This window comes from Eschrichtius robustus, chromosome 6, assembly GCF_028021215.1.
Source record: "Eschrichtius robustus isolate mEscRob2 chromosome 6, mEscRob2.pri, whole genome shotgun sequence".
Lineage (NCBI taxonomy): Eukaryota > Metazoa > Chordata > Mammalia > Artiodactyla > Eschrichtiidae > Eschrichtius > Eschrichtius robustus.
Genome location: NC_090829.1, coordinates 133,845,619 through 133,860,089, shown reverse-complemented (window position 1 = coordinate 133,860,089; position 14,471 = coordinate 133,845,619). Strand labels below are relative to the sequence as shown.

At 42.9% G+C, this 14,471-nt stretch overlaps 1 protein-coding gene across 3 annotated transcripts in view; it reads left to right on the top strand.

Moving 5' to 3' along the window:
- Positions 1 to 14,471, top strand: part of TIAM1 (TIAM Rac1 associated GEF 1) — a 132,805-nt gene that overhangs the window by 12,485 nt on the left and 105,849 nt on the right. For all 3 annotated transcript variants that reach the window (XM_068545751.1, XM_068545750.1, XM_068545749.1), the window contains exons 2-3: positions 3,364 to 3,811; positions 9,444 to 9,616. In XM_068545751.1, the coding sequence (XP_068401852.1) occupies positions 3,364 to 3,811; positions 9,444 to 9,616 (621 nt within the window). The remainder of the gene's footprint in view (positions 1 to 3,363; positions 3,812 to 9,443; positions 9,617 to 14,471) is intronic.

Sequence of the window (14,471 nt, the reverse complement as noted above, 5' to 3'; positions counted from 1 at the left end):
CCCAAAGTGTGCCAGCTCAGCTGGGGCCAGCAGACCTCTTACCTGGAGTAATCACTCCTTTGCTCGGTTTAATGGTCATCCCAGAGTTGAATACACGCAGCCCGGGCCATTGCAAGGTTGCAGTGTCAGTTGGCATGAGCACATGTTCAAGTCTGACAAAGAGGTGAGTGTCTATTGAGACCTTAACTCTTAGTTTCAGTAGAGACATCAAGGCATTCTGTAGGAGTTCATGGTTTGTGGGGATGTAGTAGACTGTTAAGAGACATGCCTGTCCAGTCTCTGCCTCTGTTTCCCTCATCTTCTTTGTCATCTCCTCTTTCTCCTTCTGTCCACTTTTGAGTCTGAGCTCTTTGCCGGGAAAGTCAAGGCATATAGATGCACAGTCACTCAGTTGTGCTGGGAAACCCTAGAAGGGGCACTGTTGAAAAACAGAGGGGAAGGCATGGAGTTGACTATTGAGACAGGATCCAGTCAGGTGCTCCCTGCGGCTGAGCCATGGGGCCATCTTGTCAGAGTGGAAAAGGTCGTTGGAGGCATGGGCTCCAACCTCCAATCTACCACCTGCCAGACTTGTGGCTTTCTGAGCCTCAACATCTCCATGCATTCACCAAGGGGATGGTTTTGCAAGGTTCCTTCCTGTTCCAGAGCTCTGGGAATTACAAGATGCCTGGAATTAATTTCTCCTTTCTGTTCTGAAGTCTTTCTCTTATGACCTAGAGAGGATACCTGTGTAGCTGATCTTTACCTGTCTTACAGAGGGGCAACTCATCTTTTTTCATTTTTGAGGCGAGTTGATAGCTGATTTTGTCACTTCTTCCAGAGAAGGACTGAGGCATGTGAAAATGAATCCAGATGTTGGTGAGAATCACACAAACTCCGCATCTCCCACCACCCACGGTTATCTTGAATAATCAGTGATGGCCAAATTTACTTATTAGATCAAAAGGGATATGTATGGTAAATGTCCTTGCCAGAGAGAAATGTGCGTTGGTAACAGCACTCTCTTGTTTGCATAGAGGACTTTGACCTACCAGATCTGGGTCCTTGATGACCATTGGTGGCGGGTAACAGGCAGGACAGCAGATGGCAAAGTGACAGAACCAACAGTCACGGGGTCTGCGTCTGAGCCGCATCCATGGTTTCTTTGACACTCTTGAGTCCCTCTACATCCCAGGGACCTAAACTCCATTGCAAATGTCGTTGGTCCTTAGAAACTCGCTTAACCACTTCCAGCCACTATGTCCCTTCTTACCTCCTCCTTGTTTTTTCTTTTCTTTTTTTAAAATAAACTTTTTATTTTAGAACAGCTTTAGAATTACATAAACATTGCAAAGATAGTAGAAAGGGTTCCCGTATACCACACACCCAGTTAACCCTGAGCCCTTGGCCGAGGTGGTATTTGCCAGGTTTTTCCACTGCCAAATTTCTACCCTTTGCACACTGTACTCCTTGTTGTGTGTTTTTGTGTTTTTTGAAGGTGTACAATGTGATGATTTAATATATGTATATAGTGTGAAATGATTACCAAAATCAAGTTAATTAACATATCCATCACTCACATAATTACCCCTTCCTCTGTCCCTTCCTTCCTTCCTCTCTCTCTCTCTCTCTCTCTCTCTCTGTCTCTCTCTCTCTCTCTCTCTCTCTCTCTCCCCCGTGGTGAGAACACTTACGATCTACTTTCCTAGCAAATTTCAAGGCTACAACATGGTATCATTAACTACAGTCATCAGGCTGTATATCAGATCCCCAGAACTTATTATAATAACCAAAAGTTTGTAACCTTAACCAATGTCTCCCCATTTCCCCGGGCCCTCAGCCTCTGGCAACCACAATTCTACCTTCTGGTTCTGTGAGTTTTACATTTTCACATTCCACATAGAAGTCAATCATACAGTATTTGTCTTTCTGTGTCTCCTTTGCTTGTTTTCATGTCTGGCTATGCCCATTTTAAGTTGCTCACTTAGGACCTATTCATGACGCAAGTGAACTCTGAGGGCCCTAACTTAGAATTGACCAGGTGAGATGTGCGGAGACATGGGCACAACACCTGTTTGGGCCTCGTGCAGGATGATATTATTATGTGGCTTGGCTCCTTCTGTCCACCCCACCGTTGCCTCTCATCAGAGATTTGAACACAAAGCATTGATTTATACGGCGATCGGAATAGCCCATTCATTTTTACATTTTCAAACCATAATTAACTATTTATGAGACTAAAGGCTTCACAAGTGGTTAAGCCCCCAAACCACATATTAAATACTTTGCCATCTCTTCCTATGTCAGACTCACATTCCGATTCTCTCCCTTTGAGAAAAACCAGTCTAATTCCTTGTCCATGAGACTGTCGAGCTGTGCTGTCCAATACTGCCGTCATTATCCTCCCTTGATGACTACCATTATTTAATTACTGTTTATGGAAATGCCTTTAGCACTTCAGAGCAATTAAGATTCTGATTTAAGAACAGATCTGCCTGTCCCGGAAATGTTCAACATGCGAGCAGGGGCAGTGCTTTGGAAGTTCCAAATGTTTTTAAACTGGGAATTGATACCCGCCACATCTTGGCAGTGCCCCAAGCTGTCACTTGGCCCAGGGGCGGTGAGTAGCTTGCTTCGGGCTCCTAGCGTCCCAGCTTTGAAAGGGCAAGGTAATTGGAGAGCCTGCATTGGAGCTGTGAGCCCCACAGACTTTTTTAGCTCCATGTGGAGCGAGAAGCTGCTTGTTTTCAAGAAGCGAAGCTGATTGGAGCCTGAGGACTCTTCCCTGCTCCTGGGCTGTGGGTCCTTGCCGGGTGAGTGGGCGAGGTGGTACACTAGTTATCTTTTTAGTCACCAGACTATAGTATAGACTCCTAACTAGGCCCTTTGTTTAAACAAACAAAAAAAAGTTATCAGTAAAGACTTCATTATCCCTTGGAACCCCCTACCTCTGGGATAACTAATCAGCCAGCAGAATTTCCTGGAGCTCCAGGCAGGCTGATGAAGGTGAGGGCGCTGAGCTCTCTCAGCAGGGCAGTGGGAGCATCTCAATAGCTGATTTGCCAATTACCTAATTACCTAAGTCAGATAATCGATACGTTTTTTGAAATCTTGCTTGCTTTTTAAAAAATGTTTCTTGAACATTCCAAATTGTTGGCATTCATACCGGGACAGCTTCATGGTTTTCCTGAGCTGCCCTGCAGGCAAGTTGGGTGTGTGCGGGTCAGGGGGTTGAGGAGTAATTGGTCCAGGAGAGGTTGGGAGCAGCGGTGCCCTGTGGGGGTTGCCTGCAGCTACACAGCCCCTGGCTGGACCGACAGGAGCCCCTGGGTTACTTCTCTGCATGATGCATGTCTTCTTTTTTTCTCCCTTTTGGCTCCCAAGGATGTTAATGCGGGCGAGGGTAGCGAGTTTGCCGACAGTGGGATCGAAGGGGCCGCCACCGACACGGACCTCCTGTCCAGGCGATCCAATGCCACCAACTCCAGCTACTCACCCCCCACCGGCCGCGCCTTTGTGGGCAGCGACAGCGGCAGCAGCTCCACCGGGGATGCAGCCCGCCAGGGGGTGTATGAGAATTTCCGACGGGAGCTGGAGATGAGTACCACCAACAGCGAGAGCCTGGAGGAGGCCGGCTCGGCGCACAGCGACGAGCAGAGCAGCGGTACCCTGAGCTCCCCGGGCCAGTCGGACATCCTGCTCACGGCCGCGCAGGGCACAGTGCGTAAGGCCGGAGCCCTGGCAGTCAAGAACTTCCTGGTACACAAGAAGAACAAGAAGGTGGAGTCGGCCACCCGGAGGAAGTGGAAGCACTACTGGGTGTCCCTGAAAGGTGAGGGAGGGAGCGTCCTTCCTGCAGCGCTGGGTACGGCCTGGGCTCCGTGGTGCACCTGTGCAAGTGATGTTCTTCAGTTACATGGGATTTCTATCTCATGCTAATTTCAAAACTTATGTCGTGGTGGTAAGAATACTTAACGTGAGATCTACCTTCTTAGCGTCCTTTTAGGCGTACGTTACGGTATCGTTGACTAAGGCACGCGGTTGTACAGCACACCTGGAACGTCATCATCTTATCGAGCTGAAACTTTATGTCCCTTGATTAGTCACTCCCCATTTTCCTTTTCCACCAATGTTTGATTTTCTTTACTGTTTCACAGTTAAGCTATTGGAGCCTCTCGTCTAGTTTTCTCATATATACAGCTGGTTCTCCTGACAGTTTGAAAGGCTTGAGTTCCAAAAGAATATTTTTTTGGAATCATTCCAAAACATGTGCCTCCCGAAGTGACTGTTTGGGAGGGAAAAATCACTGGTTTGAATCTTATGAAATTGTCATTTTGGGGGTAAAAAATGGTGGAATATTGCTAATTTCATAGGGTTCAACCCAGTGCTTAATGGAATGTCTGAGCCATCTATGTTTGTGAAAAAGTCACTGTTTTATGGTCAGACTTTGACTATTTGAGTGTGTGTGTATATATGTAGATATATATCTATATACATGTATATATATCTATATACAATGGTATATCTATATACCATTGTCTTTCTTTTCATTAGTAAGCATAATACTTTTACATCTTGCTATTCATTATCGCTTTACACACACTTTAGAAGTATGTATATGCATTTTTGCACATCTGCATATGTCTTGGTAGTGTAGAAATTGTAACACATTTGTGAGCTCTGTGCCTTAAAAAGAAAAACACTTCTCAAGACCGCTTAGAATCTTTGACACAAGCTGGATTTGAAGCAGGGTTAGTACATGGCAGGATAGGTTAGACAGGTTAACAAGCATGAAGGATGGGTCCAGGAGGAAGAAGCCTGGGCTCGGCTGGTGTGGTGCACCCGTGACTCCATCTGATACTGGATTTCACCAACTGTGGCTGGTGTGGAACAACCAATCCTAGAGGCGTGGAACAGCCTAGAGCTCTTGTGCAGTGGTGTAAACCCCCCAGGGACAAGCAGGGTTTGGGTGGGCCCCATTACTAATGCTGCCAGCTGTTGCTTCAGTACCTGGTGAAACAGAAAGGGAGCATGTTAATTAGACTGTAGGTCTTGCTGCATGTCACTGAGACCCACAGTGACAGTGCCTCAAGCAAGACAGAACTTTATTTCCCTTCCACCTAGCAGAGGTGGAGTGTCTAAGAGTGATGGGCTGACTCTTTGCTCTTAAGTCATCCAGAAGCCAGAATTCCTTTTGTCGTCGCTTGACTGTCCCTAGAGCATTGTGTTAGTCTGAATGATTAGGATAGCTCACCAGCGGGTCCAGGTTCCAGCGGAAAAATGGGGGAAGTGGAGGGTGTATCCCTCTGCGCTGAGGGTACAACCTGGAAGTTGCCTGCATCTCTTCTGCTTCCATCGCATTGGCCAGAAATGAGTCCAGCCTAGCTGCAAAGGAGGCAGGGATGGGCCCAACTGAGCACTGGGGTTTCTATTACTGCAGAAGAAAGGGGGTTGTGTGTTTTGGGGAACAACCAGCTGTCCCATAGAGGAGTCTTTCCTCTTGACAGCCGGTGCAGGGCAGCTTTCCCTACTGCCAAGGGCCTGTGTGTCTAATGTTGCTGCATGTTTAGGGTGGGATGCTGTCTTTCTCTTCATGTCTAGTTTTCAAGACTTGCTGGGTTATTTCATCTTGTTGCTCCACTTCCAAGGATGTCTTAGGAAGAGTCAGGTTCTTTCTCATGTCCTTTTCTCATTCGGAAAGTCTACCTTAGTGGTTTCAAAGTTTGAATAGATGTGGAATTCTGGCAGCCATAGTGTCTTCTGTGGAAAATCACAGGAATTACTGATATTAAACTTTAAATTTTATTTTCTATGCTAAATCAAATACCATAATATAGTCTATATAAAGTGTATATGAAATTTTGAACACACATGTGAAATAGGAACATTGAATTTGAGCACATTCTATCAGTTTACACATACGCACAGCACACTTTGCTTTTAGTTTTCCATTGTGAATTGGGAAAAGTGTATTTGATGTCATGGTTCTGCTTGTGAAACACAGGTGTTCGTTCTGTGGGAGCATTTTGGAGAACTGCTACTGTTCTTTCTCACGCGGGACCTGCCTTGGCTTAATTTAGAGGCACTACAAGGTCATGTCTGAGGGGCCCTGCTCTCTGCTCCTCCCCTAAATGTCCACACACCACTGGACGCTGCAACCTCTGTTCCCTTTAGCAGCCCATCTTATTGTTCATTTTGTTAACTAATGCTGAATTTTTAACAACATGATTAGAAGACCACCTGCAGTCACGGTCACCTGAGATGCTTCCTGGGTTATATCCCATACCTGCCGAATCTCACAGTTTGGAGGTGGGGTGCTGTATTAGTCCCTGTACTAGAGCTGCTATAACAGAGTACCACAGACTGGGAGGCTTAAACAAAAGAACTTTATTTTCTCACAGTCCTGGAGCCTAGAAGTCTCAGATCAAGGTGTCATCAGGTTTGGTGTTTTCTAAGGCCTGGGTTTGCAAATGGCCGTCTTCTTATAGTATCTTCACGTCCTCCCTCTGTACCTGTCTATGTCCAAATCCCCTCTTCTTATAAGGACAGCAGTCATATTGGATTAGGGCCCACCCTTATGACCTTGTTTAATTTTAATTACCTCTGTAAAGACCTTATCTCCAAATACAGCCATATTCGGAGGCTCTGGGTTAGGACTTCGGCATAGGAACTTGGGGGGATATAATTCAGCCCGTGACAGGCCCGGAATTTGTGGTTTAAACAGCCTTCCCAGGTGATTCTTACACTAAATATGAGAATAACACTGTTAGTGACGTAGAATAAAAATAATTAGGTGACTTTTTACTTGGGACGTGGAAGCGGGGGTGTTTTGTTTCTGCTCTTCCTTTAGAGAATAAATGATCAAGGAAGGCAAGGTGTGGGTGCTCAGCCCACGCACCCATTAGAGGAGGGAGGCTTCACTTTCTTGGTGACCCAGATCTGAGTGACACAATCTGTCAGGATCCAGGCCCAGAGCACAGAGCCGCCGAGTCCTTTGCTTCTTACTCCTGACAGGTCCCATTATATATTGACAAACTCGGGGCTTGTCCTTGCCACTCAAAGGCAGGGCTTGCTGCTGACTTGGGCTTGGATATGGAGGAATAAAAAGCAGAGTACCTGGGAACCGTAGGCTAGAAAATTCTCCAAAGATTCTTTCACTTTTGACAGAATAATTAATTTTACAAAAAAAGGTTTTATTTAGAATTAATCTCTGGAGCGTCTCCATCCACAACTGAAAAGCATACAGCTTATGTTCAAGTGAAGATGAAGGTAAATGGACCTGTTACCAGGAACCACGTGGTTCCCAGATTTGCTGCTTCTCGTTAGTCTTAAAATTGGAACAGGTGGATAATTGAGTACAAGCTGATTTTTAACCACCCACCGTCACGGGCGATTGTAAACCAAAGTTGAAAAATTATGAAAACAGCAATTTGGGAAGACATAAGATGTTCAGTGTGTGGATGCCCCGTGTCTATTATCTATAGGCTTCAGTCTCTGTTCTCAAACTATGGTAAAGCTGTGTTGCTCTTCTTCTGTTAAGGATCTGTTCATCATTAGCGTAATATTGGTCCTAAGGATTATTTAGAGCAAGGTTTCTCAACAGAAGGCCTATTGGCGTTTTCTGGATAATTCTTTGTCATGAGGCCTGTCCTGGGCCTTGTAGGATGTTTAGCAGCATCTCTGTCCGCTACTCACCTCCTTCTGTTCCCCACCCCCAAGCTGTGACGACCAAAAATGTCTCCAGACTTCACCGAATGTCCCTCATTCAGCAAGATTGCCCCACCTCAGGAACCTCGGATTTGGAGGAAAAGGGCCTCCCCTTTCCATTTCTTTTCTCTTTGTGTCTCTGAATCTATGTTAGCTTAAGACGTGGAAAGAGGAGGTATAGGTGATTCCGAATGTGACCTCTATGTTCCTGTAAAAACTTGAGATCTTCAAAATAACAGGAATTATAAGAAAAATAGGGTCGGGGCAGAACACTCCGTAAGTATATAATTAAATTATATGTAAGCAACTTATTACTCCAAAACTTAAAAAAATAGGAGACAAACCCTACTAAAATTTCTCTCGTAACATTCCTAATTTCCAACAAGAAATATCACAGAAAATGTACAACTTTAAGAAAAAAAAGTGAATATAACTTGAATGGATTAGAGGAAGAATTGAAACTCCTGAATTATGGAGACAAGGACAATAGTTATAAAACCATGAAATTCAGGAACACCGTGCAATAGACTTTTAGGCAGAGCCCACGGTCGGGCTGTACCAAGGCAAACACTGTGAAACGAGTGGGCCTTGTGTGCCAGCGTGCTGCGTGCGGCTGTGCTGGGGGACATTGCATCCAGCAGCTGTTACATGCTCCTGTGAAATATTACGGGCTAGGAAGAATCGCCTTTGCACTCATGTGACTTTTCCATTGATCCCCATCGTTCTACATTGTCAGTTACAAATTTGCTTTACTGAAGTTCATACTGCAGGCGAGTAGGTTGTACTTGGAAGTCTTTGTCATTCGCATAAACGGTGGCCCTTGCTTGTGGTAAGGAAGATGTCGAAGACGGACCAAGTGGCTTATGTTGAAGTTAAAGAGTCAGAAAGCTGGGCCCAGGTTTCCCCTGAAATGATGACTTGAGAGCAAGTGCTCAGTGAGTAATTACTAATAAAGTGTGCCTCACGTGTAGGCCATGACGGAGGGTATCTATTGAACCCACCTTGCCACAAATGTAGGAAAGGTTTTTATTGCTCCTGTCTCATTTAGTTTCACAGTATAATTAAGTGTGGACCAGGCCTCTGGCCTCCCCCAGGCCTTCATATGTGTGCGTGCATTTCCTCTTCCAGGAGGGACAAGGACATGGCTGATCTCTAGAAAAACATTTTATAGAAAAAATCTGAGACTAAAAGTCTGTCATTTCTTTTCTTATCCTGAAAGCACCTAAAGCCAGTGTTATATTTTGTTTTCTCCAAGGGCGTAGTCAAAAAACCCAATAAATTGTGTTCCCTGGTTGCATATCCTGTGAGACATAGTGGGAGGGACTCCAGTGGGACAGAACTGGTGCCGGTCCTACTCAGCGGTGCTTGCTGTTCAGGCCTGAGGAGCTGAATTTACAGCCACCACTGGCCAGAGGAGCCACCAGACCCCCGTATGCCTGTGAGGATATCTGTCACATTCTAAAACAGGAAGTAAGATCTTAAAGAACTTGAGGGCATGAATGACGAAACTGTGATTTAAGAGTCTTAACACAACATTGTAAATCAACTATACTTCAATTAAAAAAAAAAAAAAAAGTCTCTGTCCAAGCCCATCCAAGACTTAGTACAAGCATGGCCCCATTCTCTTTACTTCCTAGGTTTCACACTCATTTCCAGCCCTTTCCTGGTAACAGGGCACAAGCAACAGTTTCCACTACAGACTTTTTTTGTTGCATGAGCACCAAATACTCACGCGGACCCCCATTCTGTCTCCTCAGGGTGCACGCTCTTTTTCTACGAGAGCGATGGCAGGTCTGGAATAGACCACAATAGCATCCCCAAGCATGCCGTCTGGGTGGAGAACAGCATCGTGCAGGCCGTGCCTGAGCACCCCAAGAAGGACTTCGTCTTCTGCCTCAGCAATTCCCTGGGTGATGCCTTCCTTTTTCAGGTTTGTTGGGCTCCTCCTTTGCAGGGCATTTCAAATCTCTTACCAGATACCTCCGTCTCCTGCCCATGTAGCTCAGCCTGTTTTCCTTTGAGTGGTGGGTTCTATCTTTTGCACATTATAGGAACAAAAACGATGAATGACAAAATAAACGTCTATACCGAGTTCCAGGAATGATTGAACTCACCCAGAGGCCTCCACAGTGAAGCCCGAGAAGGGGTGTGGGTTGAAGGATTTTTCACTGTAGTCTCGATATCATTTGTGTAGCACTTTAGAGAAAGGATCATGAATTCCTTAATTTAGACATGATTTGCACTGTCAAAATTTTTCATCATAATATGTTCTCTTCTAATATTACTCATAAAGTAAAATCATGACATCCCAGAAATGACTAGCTATACCCAACCAGTTTCTCTTCCTCATCTTTTCAGAACTTCGAACTGAAAGTTCTTGAAGTTTGATGATTAATTGTATTAAAAAATACTAACCTGCTTATCACTTCAGGGTTAACATTTGCTTCTATAGGGAATCCTTTGAGTTTGGTCAGTTGTGATACACTTTTTGTGGTGTCAGTTAGTTGGGCTTTCTTCATTTATTCCCATAATACAGGAATTCCTCAAGACTTTATTCCATGCTTCCTATGTGCTATGTACAGTGATATTGAGAATACCAAGAAGATATTTTGATACAGTTTCTACACTTAAAAATGTTCACGTATAATATGGGAGACAGACATTGGAATGAATTGATCTCTATGATGTGGTCAACCTTGACAGTGAATGTTAAAGGAAGAGTGGGGATGAACTGAGTGAAATTGACAGTGAGGATATTCCATGCCACAGAGAGAGTTGGAATAAAGGCATGGCAGAGAGTAATAGGTTATTTCACCATGTTTCTGGGTTTGTCCCCTATAGTTATTTCCATTTGGGCAATTAAAGTAAGAAATATAAAGTAGTAATTTTGTTTGTGAACAGTCAAAAAGCATGTATTTTTTCTTTCTTTCGATCTGTGATGTAAAACACACATAAGGAAGAGTGCACAAACATAAATTTATTGCTCAATGAAGTGTCACAAAGTAACCACCACCCAGGACAAGAAACAGAAGGTTCTAGCACCCTACAACCTTACATGAATACATGCAGCTTACTGGTTGAATAGAGTGAACGTGTATTATATTATCTAAGCCAGAACACTTTTGTTCATCTGGGAATGTCTTCATTTCTCCTTCATTTTTGAAGATAGTTTTGCTGGATATAGAATTCTTGATTGACAGTCTTATTTCAGTGCCTTGAAAATATCACTGTATTGCCATCTTGGCCCTCATAGATTCTAATGAGAAATCACCTGTTAATCTTAAGAGGATCCCTTTTATAGATAAGTTGCTTTGTTCTTGCTACTTTGGGGATTTTATATTTGTCTTTAAACAGTTTGATTATGATATGTTTAAATATTGATTTCTTTCAGTTTACTATACCTGGAATTCATTGAGTTTCTTGGATGTACTGATGTATATACGTGTTTGAATCACATTTGGAAAGTTTTCAGCTGTTATTTTTTCACATAGTCTTCCTGCTCATGTCTCTTCTCTCTTCTCCTTCTGGGACACCTGTTACGTTTAAGTTAGTATGCTTGATTGTGTCTCACAGATCTCTGAGACTCTGTTCATTTTTCTGTATTCTCTTTTTGTTTTGTTCCTTAGACTGAATAGTATCAGTTGACCTACTTCAAGTTCACTGATTCTTTTTTTTTTTTGCCAGTTCAAATCTGCTCTTGAGCCCCTCTGTTGAATTTTTCACTTCAGTTATTCTACATTTTAACTTTAGAATTTGTATTTGGTTCTTTTTAAAAGAGAATAATTTTTATTTCACTACTGATATTCTCTAATGATTGGAGAGATTACCTTAAGTGCCCAGAAGTAATAAATCTCTTACTCTTTCCCAAGGACCTCTGTATGTACCTCTTCAACACTTAGGCAGTTAGTTTACAGCTCTGCCGTAGTCTTCACCTCTGCTTGCACAGAGCCTCAAGATCAGCCTGAGGGGTGAGCACAGGGCCTTCTCAGGGTTTTCTGAGCATGTGTACAGTTCTGTGCATGTATGTGACCTTCTAAATTCTGAGGACTATGGATATCTTACTCCCCAGCTTTTCCTAAAGTTTCTCAGTCAACTCTTTTTTTGCCCCAACTGTTACCACAACCTCAGGCAACTGTGATATTAAACAGTTGTCACTGATTGCTTTTTACAAACAGGCCTGGAGCAAAGGGTTGTGTACACGAATGAGTTCTGAGTCAAGTCAAATAGCTACAAGCCCTGTGAATGGGGATTTCTTATGCAGTATTAAACAGGTCAGATAATGACTTTTCTGAGAATGGTGTTTTGGGGGAGCTCCAAACCCATTCTGCCCCCTTCAGTGGCTGTCAGACTGCTGGTTTTCACATGAATGTGGAGATAGAGAGATGATGATGGGAATAGTGCATTAAGATACCCTTGTACTTAATATTGTTACTGAGATTCAGCCTTTGTTTTTTTTTTTTTTTTCAATGAATGCACCTCAATTAAGTCACAAGACTTAATTTCCAGAGTTCTGAAAAAGTCCATCTTGACGATTTTTGCCAGTGTTGTTATTGCTTTTATGGAGGATCATCTTTTTGAGCTTCTTATTCTCCCCTCGCTTCTGATGGACTCATGAGGACACTTTAGAGACTAGACAAGTTTAAGAGTTATAGCAGCGCTATTAACAACTACGCCAGGATAATAGGCATAAGTTTCAATAGTCCTAGGCTAACTGGGATGTATGGCAACCTTTCCATATGTACCTTTGAGTTGACCCCAGTTTGTAGGGATCCTGAGCAGTATTGCTATGAGTATTCATTCTTCTCTCTATGTTCAGGATACATTTGTCCACGTTTCTTTTGGTACATACCTAGGACTGGCATTGCTGGGTCATGGGATATATGCACACATTCAAGTCTGCTAGATACTGTCAGTTTCCAAAATTATTGAAATAATTTATGCTCCCATCAGCAGCCTAGGAGAATTCCAGTTCTTCCTCATCCTTGTCCACACGTGTCATTGTCAGATCTTGTTTTTAAAACTATTAGTGTGAAGTTGAGCACGTTTTTATGGGTTTAATGACCACTTCAATATCATCTTTTGTGAAGTTTTTGTTTCAGTCTCCTGCCTATTTTTCCATTTAGTTGTCTTTCTTCTCTTGATGATTCATAGCAGTTTTTTTACATATTTTGTATATCATCTCTTTGTTGATTATATGCATTGCAGATATCCTTTCCCACTAGGTGGCTAGCCTTCTACTCTCTTAAAGGTATTCTTTGTTATACCAAAACTTTTAAATTTTAATGTAGTCTCATTTCTCAAATCTACCTTTCTCAAGCACTCCCTAATGGGTAGTGCTTTGTGTATCCTATTAAAAAAATCTACATGCTCTGTTTCCTGAAAAGATTCTTCTATATAACTTATAAACCATTGTGTTTCCAAATCTAGCATAGCTTTTTAGTAATTAATGGGATATCTTGCAAATGAGGAAATGCCTAACTACTCTAACAATAACAACAATAATAACATTATTATGATATCAGCAGTTATCTTTTACTGCGCCCTTATTGTATGCCACTGCCTTGAAAGTGTTTTACAACGTGAACCCACTTAATTCTTCCAGAAATCAGTGAGTTGGATTGTGTATCCATATTTTGACCAATAGATGTGGATTGTGTACCCCCTTTTGTGAAGCTAAGGCTTACAAAGGCTAATGATTGGATGTCAAGTCACAGTTACTGAGTGTTGGGGCTGGATTCAAACCAAGCCTCTCTTTCGCCAAAGCCCCTTATTGTCTAAGTATATTATTTATCCCATTACTATCACTACTTACCCTAAGAAGAACATGGGCAAGAATCAGTGATTACAGTAAAAAGTGACTTTTTCTCATTCTTAGAATTAAGCCACTCATTGGGAATATTTCAAAACTGTAACTTGATTTTGGCTATTCTTGCCTCATTATACAGGTTAGATGATAATCTCATTGATTTCAGGATACTCTCTTTTTTACCTACACACCCATGATGTGAATTCCTTTTGAAAGGACTTTCCTGGCCATAAAATTGCTAATAGAATCTGAATACCCATTAGGTCACATTGAATACAATTCTTTTGTGGCAACATAGGACCTTATTCATGAAAACCTCTCTGTCCTCTTGTTTTGGTGAAATTGTTATGCTACTTACGTGGGATAGAGCACAAAATGAACCTTTTCAGAGGAAATTACTGCTCTTTGGGATCCATGGGGCGTTTTCTACCTTCTACTTATTGTAATCCACATGACTCTGGAGGGGCTGAATTTGAAAGGAACCTGTGTGTGTAGGGGGTGAGGCTAAAGCGAGGGAGATCAAGCACGATTATGGAAATAATTTGTAGGTTATTCCAGCCCCAGGGCTCAGTTCAGTGCACACAGTTTCCAGAGCTCGTATGCTTCTGATCTGATGCTGTTATTCAGATTCGCCCATGGAAAGGAGATTCATGTTACCAGCAGAAGTAGAAAAGGGGTTTTGTGTGCCGGATGGGGGTGGGAATGGGCATGAATGTTAGAGCAGCTTATATAGAAGAAGTGCTACCCTGTCTGCAAAGGGAGGCTATAGCTCCTGCATTTAAACTATTTTAATTAGCGTTCTTCCTTCCAACTGGAAGCCAGAAATAGCACCCATCACCTACAAAGTACCGTTTCCTCTCGGCCCTCTCTTCATCCATTACGGGAGGAGGTTACATACAATTCCAAAAAGCTCAGTGACTTTTATGGTAACGTATCCTAATATTAGTTTTAAATTCCTATATTAAATGCCTTGGGAACA